General features: G+C 45.5%; 1 protein-coding gene across 1 annotated transcript in view; it reads left to right on the forward strand.

Moving 5' to 3' along the window:
- The window catches only part of CDH8 (cadherin 8), an 815,205-nt gene that overhangs the window by 713,711 nt on the left and 81,283 nt on the right, over positions 1 to 20,211 (forward strand). The window contains exons 9-10 of the mRNA XM_085636856.1: positions 16,997 to 17,118; positions 18,894 to 19,011. Of these exons, the coding sequence (XP_085492982.1) occupies positions 16,997 to 17,118; positions 18,894 to 19,011 (240 nt within the window). The remainder of the gene's footprint in view (positions 1 to 16,996; positions 17,119 to 18,893; positions 19,012 to 20,211) is intronic.

The raw sequence follows: 20,211 nt of genomic DNA on the forward strand, positions 1-20,211 counted from the left end.
CAGGATTGTCCCGTGTGTCTGAACGTGGAGGAGACCAAAGTGCATGTACTTTTCTTTGGCCCTGCTTACAGGAGGCCTAGGTCCCGCTGGCTGGTCCAGCTGTGTAAGAATATGGGCCTCAGACATTGTTCTGAGACCCTAAGACTGCTAAAGTATGACACCCAAATGCCCATAGCCTTTTCTATTTCACACTTTCTGTATTTTATGTGGCATATTCGCAGCGCTTATGTGAAAAGGGAGTCAACAAGGCTATAGGCCAACAAACGTTCATTACCAGTCACAAATGATTTCTAGAAGACAGGCGCGTTTTCCAACTAACGCTGCCGTGATGCCTTTTTCTCGTCTTTTGCACTTTGTTTATAACTAGGTACCACATGTTTTATCTGATACTGTTGTTAACTTTTTGTATTTGGTCTCCCGCTTGTCAACTAGTGCAACATGAGATCGTCCACACAGGACTGCAGCTAGCTACTTTTCCTGTTAACTAGAAATTCAGAAAGAATGGGAAAATTATGTTGTTCCCGGACACCCTTCTTTCCTAATCATGTGTAGCACTCAGGTGTTCTTTCTCTTAAGATACTCTAAGATATTGTCTCTATTTTAATTGAAGTACTATTATGGTTAATACTGCTATTTTGATCTAACACTGTATTTTATCAGGACATAAACAAAGGAATAGTAGTATCAGTGTTCGGAACTCACATACAAACCAGGACTCTGTCTGGGGATCCCTTGAAGAGATATTTTTGCACTTGGTGATTTTGTGCTTGATCAGCAAATCAAATTGTGTTTTTTTTTTTTTTTTAGTTATTTTAAAGTATCTTGATAGAAATTGTACATAATGTTTTATTCTTTTTATGTGCTTTTATGGTCCTAGTGGCCGAAATAAAGATCTTTGACTGACTGACTGGCTTGTATGGGCCAGTTTGTTTTTGCTCTTTAACGGGTAGAGATTAAATAGCATCAATGAGAATATTATGTGGCTCATTAGAAATTATATGAAATTATCACTCAAAACCATAACATATATTTTTTTTAAGATAAGCGCATGGGTCCAAAGTTCTTCTAAGGAGGCTGCTACCCTCGTGGGTGATAGTGCACTTTACAAATACACATTACATAACCTACTTCAACAACAGGCACAACCCACTTTCATGACTGTAAAGATCCCATTCCACCACTGGTACCAACCACTGTTAGGTGAGGCCCTTTCTGAATCCCTCGGAGCTCCCTCCATCGATCCAACTGTTTTTCATTTGAAAGAAGCTGGCACAAGGGTTTGTGTGAAGGTATTCTTTAATCTTTAGCTTAGAGTCTTGAATACCAGGCTGGTAGGTCACATAACAGAATAACCCCTTACATTTCAGAAACAATAACAATAATGGGATAAAAAAAATCTTTGGGTTAGTAAACTGGTACAAATACAGCATATTGGATTAGTGGTGGCAGGTGATCTTTGAAAGTGGTGAAGTGTAATTCCTGACCTTAAATTCAGCAGTGAAGTGAGTTCACCTTCCCCAAGTGAGCTTTTGGAAGATCTCTCATGAAACAGTTTTAAATAAATGGGATCAAAGAATGCTTTTCTGTAGCTGAATATTAGCCTACATTTTCTAAAATGCCATAGGCTCTGAAATAACACTCATTGAGTGTTCCAGTACATTCCTGATTTGGTTGGGGGGGGACCTCTAGGTTCCCAAACAACTAAACAAACAATAAAGAATAGTGCTAAATTGTTTAGAATTAGTAAAGCAAATTCTGATGTGGCTATGTAGGTTTTGCCAGTTCTTTCATCTCATGTCGCGTGAGCTAGCATCTTTGCATTGTGTTGCCTTGCAAAGATCATTTTATAAGTTATGAAACATTACTCATAATAATAAAATTCACCCAAGCAATCAATTACATGTTTAAACCAAAAATGGCGGAAGTAGAACACCCCAAATCCCTAAACCAAACCCAGGAATTGGAATTGCATTATTCAGACTAAGGCAGACTTTAGGTGACTTTGACATTTTATCATATTGGGCAGTAGTTCTTAACATGTGACCCAAGGACCCCTGGGGGTCAGAAAACCATACTCAGGAGGTCCGCAACTTTGTGCAACATAAAATAATTTTAAAGTTAATGAACTAAAATGAATAAAGCATATACAAATAAAGAAGCAAAATTTAAACATATTTTTCTATATTTGTGAAATAAACAAACTATTTAACCATTTATGTATTTTTGTATATTGTCTTTTGATGTTCAAATCATAGAAATAGCTTAGGCCAGGGTTCCCCAGCTACTTTTAATGATTCATTGGGCAACCTCACATTCCAGTAATGAGTTAGTGAGGGTCCACAGAAGTCGAAAGGTTAAGAACCTCTGATCTAGAGTTTTTTATTACAGCTTAGGAAGATAATGGAGAATGTTCTCTAATTAGGAATTGCTGAAGACCTCTCAGGTGTATTAGGGTTTTGACTGCAGTTACATCTGATGGCAGCATCCGTCGCGCACACATGTTACTTTGATCTTGATATAATGTGTCTTCAGTCTCTTGACTCTGATGCATAGTGTATCAATTTTTCAGGTAGTAAACAGATGCTAACCCAGATACCAAACTTTCACTAGAATGTCATACAACTGACAACAAAAGAGAAACTTTCTTGAATTGAATGGTCAAAGTCTATTTATTGAATAATTAGTATGTTTTATGTTGTTTCACAGGCATCACACACTGCCGTAATCTGCAATTAATGTAATGGACAGTAATAATTGAAAACAATTATTTTTTCTATTACACATTGGAATGATCATAATCTAATGCATGATTTAATTATTTTGGACACATGTTTGTTATATTGTGCACATAGAGGGTGCACGGCGCAATTTGTCCAGTTCTTTATCCGTTTCATTTTCATACATTTTTGTGGTTGTTGTCAACCACAATCAAACAGTAGGTAAAAATGAATTAGGAAATTAAAATTGGTGTTTTCTGACACAGTTACGGTATAAAACACTGTGTTCACAGGCCTATACAATCATTGGTTACAATTGTGGTGTTTCTTCGCTGTGGAATTGGCTTAACTATTCACTTCAGGGAAAGTTAAGTTGGCATATGAAATACAATTTCAGGTACTACAGTAGATTAATTTTGCTTACCCACAGTGGATGTGGACTGAAGAAACCATCAGGGGTACATTCCAAATATTATTGACACTGTTCATGTTTAACCCCAGTATAAGCTGTTGAAGACTGAGACCTGTACTGTGACCACTCATTTGATATCTCCCTAACTTACCAATGGTGTCACCAATCCAGACCTGGATACACAAGCACTACTACTCAAGCGCCCCCATGTCCCAATAGGCACTCATTCATATTACTGCACCCTATACACTCTGTCCTTCGAGTGTCACTTGCCCATTACTCCTTTTCTCCCTCCTTGTGCTGCAACACCCAGAGGGACCTGGGCTATGTGCACTCAAGTGTGGCCTGAGGTTCAGAATAAGTGGTCTGAGAGTCGACAGTAAATGCTCCAGCAGTGAGGCACCACTTGTCTCCATTTTCAGTCTTTGATAGGCACTCAGAGCTCCAACTCGTTCCAGCACCACCAGCATGTGGTGAGCCTCAAGTAACATGTCTGAAAGCCTAGACAAGCTGTGAATCAGCAGCACCCTGCACAGTAGCTCTTACTTCCTCTCTGGGGAGGGACTGCCTTTTTTTGTCCTTCTTACAGCAACACAAATCCCATCATTGGGCTTGATTCTCCCATCCCTCGTTCTGTGGCAGTAGATTCTGATGCATCCTGGCGCACCCTATTAATCATGAGAACCATAAGCAGAAAAGGATCAGCCTTGTTAGGAAAAATGAAGTGGTGAACAAACTTAAAGAGGTGAAGGGCATTAACATATGATAGGATTTTAATCATTCCCAATCTATGATACACCAGTGATTTCTTCCTCTCAGTCCAACATCTTAGTCCAGTCTCTCATACTTTTGACATCCTTTTGCTGTCCTCTGCTCTTCTCCCTCCTTTTCACCCTTTTGCATTGTTCCATTTTTTATTTGATTTCCTATTCCCCATTTTCCTCCATCCTTCATACACCCTTATCTACTGTTACTCTACAACCACATAGACATCTGTCAGTAACTCCCAATCTCTCACACAGGGCAGTAGAGCCAGGAGTGAGATGCTCTGGAACCAGCTAACCCACCATGAAATATTTTACAACCCTAGTAAAAATATGGGGGCGCTAGGTGGGGCCAAACCAAGATGGCCGCGCATTAGCAAGGCTCTCGCCCGACCGGGCACTCTTCCGATCCTTACAGACATCCTGACCACTCTATCCTGCATGCAGACGCCTTGGCTGGACGTCGGAATACCTGCGGATTGCAGCGGTGCTCGTGGAACGCGGATGCCCTGCCGAACGGCGGAGATATCGACGGCGATTCTTCCCGGGCGGAGCTACTGGCTGTTTCGAGACCGGTGAGGGGGAGGAGTCGCCTGCCAGGAAACTCCGCGGCTTCTGGGGCCCTTGTGCTGCTGCGGGGACGCCCCCCCGGGGGAGAGCGGTACGCCGGTGGACTCGAGGGACCGTTGTGGGGACGCCGGAGCCTGCTGCGCCCCTGTCATGGGGAGACTTCCTGGTGAGGGAGCGGAGGAGACGACGTGACTGATGGCGGCGCGGGCGGCCCCTTCTCAACGATTCTGGTAGGACATTGCGGGGGCCTGGCGACGATCCCACCTGTCCGTTGGCGCTGTGGTTCCCTGTGCGGGTGGCTTGGCGGAGTGCGGCCCCCAGAGGGCGAAGAACTGGCCTAGTCTGTCCCCGGCGGAGTACATAGCTGCGGGCTGCGGGCCGTGTGGGGGAGGGGAGGAGCTCCCCACGCGGTGCGGCCTGTCCGAGTTCGGCGCGGGACGCGCAGTCTGCCCATACCTACCACGAACGCCTCAGTGGATCGGTGGCACTGGCGGGCGGCGTCCCATGGATAAGCAGTATATCGGGGTCACGACCTCTTCCTTGGCTTGCAGACTGGCCTTCCCCCCCCCCCCCCTGCCTCTGGTCCTCTCCCTGTCGGCGGGGTGTAGTGGACGCCGGCGATGGACGCGGGGCGGTGCGGGGGCTGTGGAGCGGCTGGGACGGAGTGAGAGCCGGCCGGAGGAGGTGAGGAGCCCACTTGCTGAGGGCCTCGACCCGTGACTCGTGACTGCAGCGCTCGCCCTGGTGTTGGCCCGCTGTGTGCTGCCTGATTCTGCCTGCTTGCAATCATTCAGCTGGAGGGAGTTGCGCTGGGACGCCCCTTGCGCCGCCGTTTGGGGACCGTGCCCGCGGGCTGATCGGCTGCTGCCCCGGCTGGGAGGGCTCCTCCGATCGACCGGTCTGCCGGAGGGAGCCGGACTCTGGAGGGGACGGCCCTGGACATGGGTCGCAAGGATGCCAAACAGTCCACGCTGCCGTTCGAGGCTGCGAAGCAATCCGCGACGGCGCCAGCGTCGGGGAGCGAGCCGCCCGCCGCGTGGGCACCCGACGAAGACTGGAAATCCCTACTAGTGAGTATGAGGCACAGTCTGACATCCATAGACTCCAAAGTGGATAGCATCAATACCAGGTTGGACAGTGTTGTCACTAAGCTGGAGCACCATGATACTCGCATCAAGGAAACGGAGGAAAGGATCTCTACCCTGGAGGACGGGGCCTCTTCTGCTGCCAGGCAAACGACTCAGATGGATCGGCTCCTCAAAATCATTGCGGACAAGAATGAGGATTTAGAGGCGAGGTCCCGTCGCAACAACATCCGCGTTCTGGGACTGGCCGAGTCCACCAATACGGGGAAAATGGAAATTTTCATGGAGAACCTTGTAGTTGAACTGTTTGGGAAAGACTCCTTCTCCTCATCTCTCATTGTGGAACGAGCCCATAGATCCTTAGCTGCCAAGCCTCCACCGGGAGCCCCGCAGCGGCCCGTTGTGGCGCGCTTCCTTAACTACAGAGACAGGGACGCGGTGCTGAGGCGAGCGCGTGAGATTGGCACGGTGGTGTATGGTAACGCCACGTTATCCTTTTTTCCTGACTTCACTGCCTCGGTACAGGAAGCCAGACGCAAATTCACTGGGGTGAAAAAGAAACTACAGTCCCTGGAGCTGCCCTACGCCATGCTTTACCCAGCGAAGCTAAAAATTTCTTACCAAGGCCGACAGCATTTATTTCAAACTCCACAACAGGCTGAAGACTTCCTCAAATCCTATAAAAAAGACATGGCCACAGAGGCAACGGGAGGGAGGCGCTCGAGGGCGCCGTCGCCGATGGCGCAGCAGGACTGATCGTGCTGGGGCGCCACGCCGGCCGCGAGAGGCCACTGCTGCTGAATATTCTCGGACTATCAGACGTACATTCTGGTGAGGCATTTCCGATGAACAGGTCAGGTGTCAGCTGAACTGAACTATTTCATTACTTGTGCCCGGTCACCCGCCTCTGTCCCGCATTGTGATACCAGGAACATACCTGGTTCCCAGCGGGTGAAAGTAGAGAGAGGGAGGGCAGGTTTGGAGCGCCTAGGCTTCGTCCCCTAATGGGCGAACCCCTATACTCCCCCTTCCGTAGTGTGGGGAGGGCGTCAGTTGTTTCCCTCATGTTCTTGGGGATGGTTTTGTTCGTGGAGGGAGGGACGGGGAGGGAGCTAGGTACCCGGCTAGTGGGGTTTGCCGGTGTGGGAGGGAACCGACTCCGGCTAGTTGTTGAGATCTTAGATGTCGCACTGCCAGTTACCTGGAGTCGGGGGAGGGGGCAGTTGTTATGGGAGTTTATCATGTTGGGGAATTTGAGTGCTGCACGACTTCATATGCTATGACTCTCAACCATGGATGTTTGGGTCTGGGTGAATGGGTGACGTAGCTGATTCGCGGCCCTCTATACAATTGCAGCTTATATCCTGGAATGTACGAGGGTTGAACAACCCGAGGAAGAAGAGACAGGTCCTGGGGTATTTGGACAGGCAGGGGGTTTCCATTGCCATGCTTCAGGAGACGCATCTCTTACAGGGTGGGTCCCCCTTATTTGCATCCCGTTGGGCTACCTGTAGGGTGTTTTCATCCTACTCTAACTACGCTAGAGGGGTTACGATTCTGGTGCGACGGGGAGTGGGGTTTATACCTGAGGGGACTGAGGCGGACTCGGGTGGTAGGTACTGTCTGGTCTGGGGGACACTGCACTCACACACAATACTCTTTGCCTGTTACTATGGCCCCAACACGGACGACCCGGCCCCGTTTCTCACACTGTGGGGGAAGATACAAACACTGGGAGTGGCACATGTCGTAATAGGAGGCGATTTTAACACTGCGCTTCGGCCCACAGCGGACAGATCACACCCTCAAGCGTCGCACTACACGCAGACCCAGCGCACATTATTAAACATTGTCGACGAACACCACTTGATAGACGCGTGGCGGTACTCACACCCCTCGCTCGGGCAGGGTACACATTACTCGGCAGTGCACTCCACGTGGGCACGCATATATTATATATTTCTTTCGGCGGGTCTCTCTTCATGGGTAGGCCGTACACTGCATCTCGCCCGCACACTTTCTGATCACTCCCCGGTCCTCCTTTCGCTGCGCATACCCGTTGCAGTTTCCCCCTTTCTTAGTTGGCGCCTCAACCCGGCGCATCTCCTGGACTCGGTCTTTAGGGCGGAACTGGAGCAAGACATACCGGAGTTTTTTGACCGCAATGTGGATTCCGTGTCCAGTATTGCCACGGTCTGGGAGGCCTTCAAAGTTACTGTGAGAGGCTGGTGCATAGCTAAGGGAGGTGGGGTCCTTAGGTCCTTGCGCGGGGATCTGCACAGACTCGAGTCCGAGATGCGTCGCTTAGAGGGCGAGCTGACGCGGCTCCCGCGGGGGGCTGCGGTGGTCGCACAACTCAGAGAAAAGATGAATGAATACACGGAGGCGGCGGATAGGGAAAGTAGGTTTCTGGGGAAACCGTTCGTGGCGCGGATATACGGAGAGGGAGACAGGCCCGGTAGGGCGTTGGCCTCGGCTGTCCGCCCCCCTAGGTACCGCAATTTCGTGGCCTCCCTGCTCGACGAGCGGGAGATCCCGCAGCGCAATCTCCCGGATCAGCTTCGGGTCCTCACCGACCATTATACCAGACTCTACACCACACACAGGTCGACGCCGATTAATCTACACGATTATCTCGACGACACGGCCATAGCCTGGCTGGGCCCTACACAGCAGGAATTTCTTCATCACGAAATCGAATTAGATGAAATAAAAGATGCCATAATGTCCATGTCATCGGGCAAGGCGCCGGGCTCGGACGGCATACCGATCGAGTTCTACAAAACTTTCATTCACGCACTGGCCCCGGTGCTGAAACATGTATACTATACTGCGCTGGAGGAGGGTTCTCTGCCGGCTACGATGCGCGAAGCCCTTATCACGTCCTTGTTGAAGCCTGGGAAGCCGCCGGACCAATGTGATTCGTACAGGCCTCTATCGCTACTGAACGTGGACATTAAAATATTGGCGAAGGTACTGGCTACCCGCCTTAATCTACTGATGGAACGCCTGGTCCTTCCGGATCAGGCCGGATTTGTCCCTAACCGCGCGACTGCCCATAATCTGCGCACGTTGCAGGCTGTGCTGCAGGATATTAACCCACAGTGCGAGGCTGCTGCAATTTTCCTTGACGCCACTAAGGCGTTTGATTCCCTGGAGTGGGACTACCTTTTAGCGCTGCTGGAGCGAATGGGCATTCCCTTCAGCTTTCTGAATTGGATCAAGTTGTTGTACACCCGGCCCCAAGCCGCGGTCCTGCTCAATGGTGCCCGATCTGCCCCCTTTGCCATCCGCAGAGGTACCAGACAGGGGTGCCCCCTCTCTCCAGTGCTGTTCGCAATCGCGATCGAACCCCTTGCGGCTAAACTCAGGCAGCACCATAATCACCGCTCTCTTATCTATCCAGAGCGTCAACTGCTGGTCGCATTATATGCGGATGACATCACCCTCTACGTGCATAAGCCACAGGAAAACCTGAATCCTTTGTTACGTGAAATCACTAAATTCGGAGCTATATCTGGGATTCAGATCAACTGGGCGAAATCAGCCCTATTCCCCTTGACGGACAGTACTCTACCGTTCCCCCTGGACTACCCATTGCTGTGGGAGTCGGAGGAGGTTAAATACCTGGGCATCAGGGTGACCAGAGACCGGGAGGCCCTAATCCGGGCTAATTACGGGACGGCGCTAGACAAAATTACCGAGAATGTCACTAAATGGATCCATCTTCCGCTGTCTATGGCAGGGCGTATTTCCCTGATTAAGATGGTGGTTCTTCCCAAATTGTTATACCTTTTCACTAACATCCCCTATAGCCCGGGTCCCCACTTCTTCCGAGCTCTTAACTCCCAGATGTCTCGTCTGGTTTGGGGCGGGAAGCAGGCCAGAATAGGGCTGCGCACCCTCATGTTGCCTTACCACCAAGGAGGGTTTGAGGTGCCTAATTTTCAGCGCTACTATGACTGTGCCCAAGGGCACTTTGCTGCCTACTGGCTCCACCCCCCCACCCTTTATGGCGCACCTGGCGGTGGAGGATGGGTACATGAGACCTGAGCGACCTTCCGGTTATCTATATTCGGAGGTCCGCTTGGGAGATCGCGACCCCACTACGGTTGACTGCACAGTACGGGCCTGGAAGCGCATAGCGGCACGAATGGGGGCCACATTCCTATACTCTCCCCGTATGGTCCTAGCACACGATCCTAGACTGAGTGTTGCACGTGAGGAACTCGGTCGCAAAATGCTTACAAAGCTCGCGATCTGCACGTGGGGTGACCTATATCATGAGGGGAGTTTCCGCTCGGCGGCGCACTTCTTTGGCGAGATGTCCCCGTCGGTGATGGATACGTTCCTTTATGTCCGACTGCGACAAAACATAAAGGCGGTTACGCCTAATTTCCCGGACGAACCTGAGGTCTTGGCGCCTCTTCATGCTATGTTGCAAACGGACACCCCGAAACATGTGGTCTCCATGTTGTATACCCACGTACAGTCGGCTTCGTCCCCCCCCTCCCTCAGGGCGCGGGCGGACTGGGATAGTGACCTGGGGAACCCGATGTCGGACGAACAATGGGAGGAGAGTTGCTCTCATACCACCGCGGTCACGGGTAATGCGCGACTTAGATTAGTCCACTTTAAATATTTGCACCGCCTCTACTATACCCCTGCCAAACTGTGCCGAATCGGGCTGCGAGGGGATGACCGCTGTGTGAGATGCAGGAGGTTGGGCGCTGGCTTTCTCCATCTGGCCTGGACGTGCCCAGCTGTTGCCGCTTATTGGGAGGAGGTCTTCTCGGCCCTGTCCGAGATGGTCGGGGTGCCCACCGCGCCTTGCCCTGAGCTCGCCCTGTTGGGCCGGTCGCACCCGGTGCTCAAGACGCATCGGAAATTCTTTGCTCTGGGACTCCTGCTGGCCAAGCGCCACGTGGCGTGTAGATGGGGACGAGGACGGGCGCCTAAATTCAAGGACTGGCTGAGTACTATGTCTACATGGCAGGAAAGGCTTCAGCAGTATGCTGATCTCTTGCCCCCCAAGTCGCGGCCTAAGGACCTCTGGGGACCCCTCGTCGCTTACCTCCTGCAGGCCGATGAGGGGGGAGATTCCGAGGAGGGCGGGACTGGGAACGTTGGGAGAGCCGACTCCTCGGCCGCGCCTTGTGCAGTCTCTACCCCATTGACCGCTACGACGGATTGATTGCCTTGACCCCTTTTTTGTCTTCCTGTTCCCCCCCCCCCCCCCCAGGATGGGTGTACGGAACGCTCCCCGTTTGCTCGGACCGAGTACATGCTTGCTGGTATGATAGCATTTTTCTGCGCCTGCTGCATGGGTGGGAGGGGGCGGGATGCCATTTCCCCGGATTTGAGATGCCATCAAGCTTTCCCCGCCGCAGCGCAGGTTGAGTGGTTGTGTCGCGTGTAGCACCGGTTCATGTTCACTACATTGCATCAAGGATATCTCCCCCCAGGTCACTGGCTAGGCCAGTTACGGGCAGAGCAACATAACCCTACAGTTGATTTGTACCCAGCCATGGGTACACCTCATACCACGGCTCTGCACTGAACAGTTCCTTACGCCACATACTAAGTATGGTGGACACGCACTGGGGGTGTACAGTTCTCATGGAAGTTAAAAGTTGGTTCTGACAAAATGAAAAACGAAACCTCACAGGGTAATTGGTTGTGTGCTTCTTGCTGTTATCATTGCCACTATATACCTGCATCAGCAGCCTTAATGTAATACCCAGCGGCCGGTCCACATGGGTTGTAGGCGACATGCTGTGAGCCTGACTTACTCCTGTCTAGCAAGTGTACTATGCCTATTGCACTGCATGTTGTTGCTGCCGGCCAGGTGACATGGTTGTAGGCAAGAAGCTGTGTATGCTCTGTTCTTGATCAATAAAGGTTTAAAAATAAAAAAAAATAAAACCCTAGTAAAAATCTCTCAACAACATCCTGTCTGCTGCCTTGCCCCTTCTCCTGCATGGCCCGGGCTGGAGCATCCTTTGGGCTGTGAGTGTCGCAAGCCAGTGAGTACACCACAAAACTAGGAAAAATTGTCATACATCTGTCCTCATCCTCTGAACCCCAATCAGTGGTCAGTTGTCTCCATCCAATCTCACTCTGTGCCGAAATCAATGCTGTTTGTGCATTTATTGGAAACCCTACTGTAAGAAAATGGACTAATAGGTAGGGGTATTCGCCGACAGCTAATAATAATACCATCATCTTCAAAAACGTTAGTTTGATCACTGGGATCATAAACGTACAGCACAAATATCACATGTACACTAAAGATATATAAAAGTTTAGATAGTATACTTTAAAATTCAATAAAACAGCAGCTATTATATAATGTAAGGCCCCTAAAAAGACATACATTTTAAGAGAGAAGAGCTAAAAACAAATATATCATAATATCAGCATGGGGGAAGGGGATTCTAAGAGGATCAGCAGCACTGCATAAGGTTCTATCCGCCATTACAGTAACAGTAGCCATCCATGCCATTTTAGAATATAAAATGTATGCTAGTGTCAGTAAAAGGAAACCATGTAAGCATCAAAAGTACAATCAGAGTAAGAGCTGTGTTATAGACATTTTGAACGTCTGATCCACAGGGCCATTACGAATTTGGCCAAACCAATGACCACTACTCTACTTGTATCAGTTTGCAATTGTCTAAATGACTCCCAGTACTTTCTAGTGCACACGTTTCTATAAAGGGACACAATACACCTCTGTTGGAGGTAATGGAATGAGGGGCAAAAGAACAAATACATTAGTAAATGAGTCAGGACTCCCTCTGCATGTAGGGAAAAGATTGTCAGCAAAGCCCTTTTCCTGCCATTTACTAATAAAAGCTTCAACAGGAAAAGCCCTATACCTGAATTGTAAATGAAGCTTTCTTGCCAGTGCGGAAACATTTAAATTTGAGGACCAAGTAAACAAAATAACATCGCCTCTTTTTGCTCTCTAAGATCAATTAAAATATTTAAATATTTTTACCCTCTGAACTCTTGAAAACAGTAATAATGAAACTAATTCTCACAAGGATTTATTATTGCAACAGCTTGTACCTTACTCTTGCAAAGGGTCTTCTTAAGAGGCTCCAGACATTGCAGAGTACTGCAGCCTGTTTCCTTTTAAAAATTTCGACATATGAGTCAGCCAGAGATGCTATTAGGAAATTACACTAGCTGCCAGTTAAGCAACGCTGCTGCTTTAAGACACCCTGTCTGGCGTATAAATCTCTGCATGGACTTGGGCCAGGCCATTTTAAGAAACAACTTAAATGGTATGTTCTAGCAAGGACCCTTCACTCAAGCTCAGCTAGGAACCTGCCGGTCTCCCCATTTAGGAAAACCACCTGGGGTAGAACAAGCTTTTTCAGGGCCACTTCCATACTCTGAAACAACCCCCTACTGACACTTAGAGCTGCCCCCTCCCTACTCTCTTTCAGAAAAGCCCTAAAAACTTGGCTTTTCACATAGGAGTAGAAGACATTGACCACTCGATTGACCCGAGTAAGATATCCTTGCGGCCTAAATCAGACTTCGATAGTGCCAAGACGTCTCAGGGTATGAGTTTGTGCTCTATAAGTTAAATTACATTACATCAATTGTGTGTCATATTGCTTACAGGGTTTAAAAATCAGTGAAGGCCATTGATAGCATACCCTTATGGTGCACCACAATGTCAACAGCGACACACTCCCAGAAATCCACTTTTAACTTTGCCCCAGGAATCGTACAAAGCTTCTCCGGAGAAGACCAATATAGATCTAGGCTCAATTTATGGAGTAACATCTTACCAGCACAAAGCCATGGAATCTTTTAGTTCTGTGCAGGCTCATAAGATCTCTAAGGCCCAGCTGGTAAGATTTTAGGGCTGGAGTGGACCAAAGTTGATGCCAAAAAGTTAGGAGTCTACACTCGATTTTGTTGCAATCCTTCTTTGATCAAAATCATGGTAAAGTAGGATTAGTGGAATATTAGTAATAATACCACAATCAATAATATGTTCAGTCTCAGTAAATTAGTCCTTGCTCAACCCTTGTTAGCTTGACAAACGAGCAGTCAGGCTGAACCTAGGAGACAGGTGTGTGTTAAGCATTTAATAAAAACAAAACAGTAAATAAGTAAAAGACACAACACAATCAAATCCAACACCAATTTGTAATAGTAGAGAATAGTAGTATATTCAAACCAACACACAAATGACAAGATTCCAACGTAGGGAACCAGAGATATGAATTTTGAAAGATTTAGGTAAACATAGCACCAAAAGGTGCAAAACGCCAACTGAGGATCCCTGGGCACACTGGACCGGGACAAAGTCACAAGTTCAGGCCAACCATGATGGAGTTAAGGCCAGGCACAGAAACAAGTACTGCTGAGTATTGTACCGCATGTCTTTGGTGTGCGGCGTGAGTGACGTTGCTTTGTGAGGGTTCGCGTCATTTGGCATCAGTTCCGAGAAGCTGTGAGGGCTGCAGTGCAAAGTCCTGTGTCATGTTGCATCAAGCTACATCGGTTTCAATGAAGCTGTACGGCAAGGCTTTATGCGTCTTCATGCGACTTCTGTTGAAGCGGTGCAGCAAGGCTTTGCAAAGCTTCTTATGATCTTGCTTTAGTTCTGGTGGAGCTGAGGGGCGAAGCTTTGCAATGCATCACTTCATCTCACATTGGTTTGTGTTGTTTCCGATGAGGCAGCCAGCAGGTTCTTGGCTCCTTTGGGAAGACAAGTGTCCTCTAGCACTGACCAATGGTTCAAAGGCTCTGGATTTTCACTCGGAGACTAGGAATCAAACTCCCACAATACACTTGCACAGTCCAGGACAAGTCCAGTTGCAATTGGTAAAGTTACCTCCCTCTGCCATGACCACATCCTGTGAAGTGTGGCATATATTTGACCCAGGATATACTGTTCTCAAAAAAATTAAAATGGAGAAAATCTCTCCTTGGTGTGTGTGTCAGTGTAACCCAACAAGGCAGGGCTGGCTTTAAAATGACACCAGACACCACTGCAGTGCACTCTTAAATGCATTAAATCCATTGGGGCCTCTAAATCCACATGCCCTACCATGTACTAGGAACTTACAGGTAGGTTGTCTTTGCCAATTAGAATTATACCAATCAGCATATTCCTTTAGAGGACAGAGCACTGGTCCTAAGCATGGGCAGCAGAGCCCAGCCCAATTTCAGAGCTGATAACCCCCAGCATCAGTCAACAAATGGGTCGATCAAGGCAAAAAGGATGACTTTCCTAAATCTACAGCAGGCATTCTTGAATATATCACCCAAATTAAATAAAAAATAAGAAGCTTAAGCCAGGACCGCAACATCTTCTGGTGGTCCTTCCTGTGTACTGAAACTTTGATGGAATACAATGACTAAAAATGCAGAATTCATTTTTAGGAACCATATAATAGTGATGTAGAGCATTATGATGAGCTCAACAAATGTGCCACTTTCAACCTCATTGCAGGTCCCTATCAGATTCTGTGGGACACATAATTGTGGATGGATCAGCAAACTTCTGGTGATATCAGAAGAAGCCTCATGCGAAAAGGTACCAGAACCAGGACACCTTTCACATTCACTCTCTGAAATGTAAAACCATGTGCATTATCCAACTCCAGGCACAGTATTGAGTGGGTATCCAGGAGTTCTCAGCCACATGGTCAAGTGGATCAATCATTGTACACCATAATACCTACTCTGTATCTCTCTAAGTCTGTCAAACCCAAATCAAGTGCCCCCAAATCCCTTGTCTCTCTTTGTCTTTGTCTCTTCATGCACACAAGCATTTCAATATTTCCACCCATCTTCTGGGTCTGGTGCAATTATTTTTCTGAACATGTGAAATCAATATTTGGTCAAATGAGGTTTAATGATAATTAGATGGAGTAGCATGCATTGGGCATTACGAAATGAGCCGCCAGAAACACAATGAGTGAAGGTGAGTAGAATATATCAAAGGGCACACTAATGAGAGCTATGACCAAGAGGAAATGGAAAAAGAATGATGAGGGGTGGCCAGAACCAAATTCATCTCACTGCTTCTAAAAGTATGCCATGATTAATTTTGGGCCATGAAGAAAGGATATAGTAGGTTTGTACACAGAAAGTGACTCTTTAACGGTAAGCATTTTAATTGCTGGTTAAACGTACCCTCCTGCAGAGGAATTAGGGGAACTTGTTTAGGAATATTGACTCTGATACACTGATTCCTCTCTTGCACAGACTAGTTTTTAGCTTTCACAAAATAAACAATTGCATTTTACTGTATAAAAAAAGCTGAGAAGTGTACTGTGTTGAAGAAAGATGTGCTTGTGTACTTGAATTGTATAGCTGTTTCTTATAAATTCACGAATTGTATAGCTGTTTCTTATAAATTCACTCACTCTACCATGATCTGTCTGTATTGCACAGCACTCTCTCATCGTAAACGTGAAACATCCTACTTTCCCCACCAAACAAAAATTATTAGACACTCTGAACATAGGTTTCTGTTTTTCTGTTACCTTTTATGCTCTTAATATACTTTGCTGTGCAACAGTACAAGATTCCACTCAGCCACACTCCAATGAACCATCAAACATAGGTTTGAAGGGTCTATGATTGTTTTAGATCAGGGGTCTCCAACCTTCCTGCAGCAAGAGCTACTTATTTTACAATGAAAATCCTCCCAAGCTACTAATACGTCTCATGTAAAAGTGAACACCCCATCCGAGAGTGTCAGCAGTGATCACATTGGTGCATCAGGCAGGGTTTCGAGCAGTAATGTAAAAAAGGCTTTGACAATTTTAACTGAAATATTACATGGTACATACAAACCATTGCTGCAATCTCCCTGACATCAAGGTATAAATATGAGTAATATATCTCTCCAACTCAAATAATAGCTTTGAGCACATTTTGAAAATTCAACTTTTTTTTTTACAAACATCAGCTTATGAGTTGTGAAAATACACACATTTTGCCTTGAATACATGCTTTTTAATTTTGGTGTACATATAACAATTCAAACAAGCAAAAGCTTTGGTAGTCGTAGACTGGACTGCACACAGGAAAGCTACTCTCAATAGCTGGCGAGCTACTGGTAGCTCACGAGCTACTAGTTGGAGACACCTGTTTTAGAAGGATTACTTGGTAGAGCAAAGAGTCTGGTCCTTAAGAGTTGTGGAATTGTTTCTGCGTCCCCAAATGAAACTACCAATGGAAACTAAAGATGTACTCTGCATTTTAAATGCCTGACCTTTCTGCCTCCTCTCAAATTTGATTGACGCACAGCACTACGCAATAACAGTGCATTCTAATATAATATGAAAAATTTAATGCAATATATTACTATCCAAATTTCATATGTGCAATAATTTTCCACATCTAGTGAAAGCTGGAAGAATACATTTGTGCCTAATGAATAAATCGCTTTTTTATTTAATTTAGGAAATCACAGTCAAATCGCTGGCGCAGTTGTTGCAATCAAAGTGTTGGATGTAAATGACAACGCCCCTGAGTTTGCATCAGAATATGAAGCTTTTTTATGTGAAAATGGACGTCCTGGACAAGTAAATATATATTTTGAACAATTTCTCTTGATATAATTGAACAACTATGTTGAAATGTGCTTACTATGGCTACTGAAAGGTTGTAATTTGCTTTTGACAACATTTTTAAAGTACTGAAATAAGATTTTAGTTGCGCCCAACCCACATGTCATGTCCCAGCTATTTCAAATGCATTTGTTGCACAGTGACCTAAATAGAGTGATAGTACTCACCTATTATCATTGTCATCTGATGGGAGATTTAGAAAAACAAGACATTTTAGTAACATGGTGCTTTTTAATGGAAGCTTACATTTGCTAATACATGATTCTGAAGCCAAAAAGACAAGCCTGCACTCGTACTCCTGGAACATATGTAATTTTTTTTCTTGGGGCAATTGTTAAAGATATGTCACCTTTTAGATTCTGAAAGCATTTTCGACTGAAAGAAAGATTATATTCCCTTTTAACCCGTACAATTAGATGTTAATCGTGCAGCTAACTCTGCGATATACCACGACACATACAAAAGAATATTTCTGTGAATTTCCAGAGGCGGTCACTTTCTTAACCCCTTGGGGCACATTCTAGTGCACGAATCCGCTTTGTATAAAGAGCCTACATCAAAATGAGGTTGGATTCAAATTCACCAGGTTCAGATTTAAGTCACAGTCTCCGTTGCTCAATTCGCTAATTTGAACAGATCTCTTTTTACAGTCTCTCGCTGTGCATGTTCAAAAGATATCTTAGGCACAGTACAGTTGCTGAAGCAAAGCTAATCCACCCATGTCGTTGCAAAAAGGTCAATGTTTGAGCTTGAATCCTTCCTTTCACTTGTGCTGCACTGTTCAGTCAACTCTTCATCATTTTAAACTATTCAATGTTGAAGGAAGGGAGCTTGACCTATAAAGTTAACATTATATCTAAATTTAAAACTTTCCGTTATCCATGGGAACATAATCTTTCTAGACGTTTGAAGCATGTATCCTGTTTTGCATTCCTCATATTCAAAAAGAGGTGATTAAACTGCAAGTGGATAATTCAGTTATAATAGAATGTCTTTTTTCTGAAGCTGAGTTACTCATTCTCAGTGCTGCCTGTGTTGTAATATGCTGTAACTGTTAAAAACTGTACATTTGCAACACCTATAGGAATGAGATTGACTAATATTTATTTCTATTCAAATAGAACAATTTAAAGACTAGCAAATGCACACTTCTTGAATACATGCGTGCATAATACATACTATGCCCTTTCATATTACAGTACGCAGCGAAAACTGAAAAAATGAAAAAAACTTGATCATTTTTTTGACAATCTTAGCTGGTATGTTTGAAAATTTAAATGTATATATTTTTGATAGTTTCAATCAAATCTCTTTTAAATGAGTAATGTAAATGTCTGCTCCATTTGTGTGCTTTTTTAATTCACAAAGTTGTGTAAACTTGTCTGTGTTCACCAATGACTTTTAAATTCCTTTTATGCTGATTCTTTGTCACACCCAGAAGCGCCCCGTGCAGGTAAGAGCGGTGGGTGTGTTGGGGGGGGGGGGACTCGACAAGCGATGACGAGGGAAAATTGATAAAATTTCCCTTATCATCATCTGTCGAGTACACCCCCACTCCGCCCCACTGCTCTAAGTTGCACAGGCACTCCTGGTCACACCTTTGTCAACTAAAGACATTTACAAGTGTGGGTGAAACCGGATGCACATCAGGAATGAATGCAAATGATTGGTCTCTTTTTATAAAACATATATCCCAAATTAATTTAACAAATTGCGTTTTTATATTGTAGATAATCCAGACAGTAAGTGCTATTGACAAAGATGATCCCAAGAACGGCCATTATTTTTTCTACAGTCTTCTTCCTGAAATGGCCAACAATCCAAATTTCACAATAAAAAACAATGAAGGTAAATATGCATATTATAAATGACATGTTCAATCAAAGTGAGCACGGCATTTAGGAAATCTGAGCTAGTTTATTGACTTCATAATAATTAATATTGCCTAACTGTATTTTGGTCATACTGGTGATATGAGTTGGCATATGTTGTGTACAGTAAAAGTGAAAAATAATAAACTTGGCTTTTAGTAGAAACAAGTAAAGACATGTCGGTCTTATGCCTTAACTGATTAATGTAATATGATCATACAGTGGCAAACATGATTAAGGCACATACAGTTCTCAAGAGTATGTGAAGAGATTATGTGGATAATAAGAAACAAAGGTACCTGCATATTCTTGTATTTTCCTTGTTGATTAATTCTGTTATATTTAAATGAAAATAATCACATGGCCTTTTTTCAAATTATGCCAATTCCAGTGCCTCAAATCATATGACTTGGATTGTAGCCTTGCACATGACTTGGGGCCAGATGTACAAACATTGGGAATACCGATTTCCTAAATTCGGTTCTCTCTGAATCACAATTAGGAAATTAGTATTCCTAATGTAAGAAACTCATTGACTTTCATTTAAGGATTCCTTGTGGGTCACAAATCAACCTACTTCATGAGTAATAATGAGGTAGGTCACAGGTTGCGACCCGTCAGGAATCACAGCCATCTTTTCTTTTTTTAAATCAGGTCTTTTTCCTTGAAGAAAAATGGGTTGTGTTTAAAAAGAAAAAAATTAAACCTTGAAATGTTATTCTTTAGGGGTAGGCAATGGTAGCTGCTCTTAATAAAATATCTGTATTTAAATTCCCAAGAGGGAAGGGGTCCCTTGGGGACCCGTTCCTCTTTGTGAATGGGTTACCATCAGTTTTAAACTGTTTTAAGCTGGTGATAAACTATAACTTTGTTTGCGACCACCAGTAATACACACATTCTCATTTTGGGATTTGGAAGGGACGCCCTAAACACGCTCCTACCAAATACCAAATGGCAAATACAAAATGCGATTCGGTAACATGTTACTGAAAGGCATTTTGCATTTTGTACATTTGAAAAAACAATTTTTCGAGTTTCAAATTGCCTGATTCTGCAAATCGGGCAGTATGCAGCCAGAAAACTGCTTTGTACATCTGGTCCATATATCATTGCAGCTCACAAGACAGAAAATCTAAGCTTTGGTCATAAAGACAGGCTCCAAGTACCAGTGTTCCAG

This window comes from Triturus cristatus, chromosome 12 (genome assembly GCF_964204655.1).
Source record: "Triturus cristatus chromosome 12, aTriCri1.1, whole genome shotgun sequence".
In the NCBI taxonomy this organism is placed as follows: domain Eukaryota; kingdom Metazoa; phylum Chordata; class Amphibia; order Caudata; family Salamandridae; genus Triturus; species Triturus cristatus.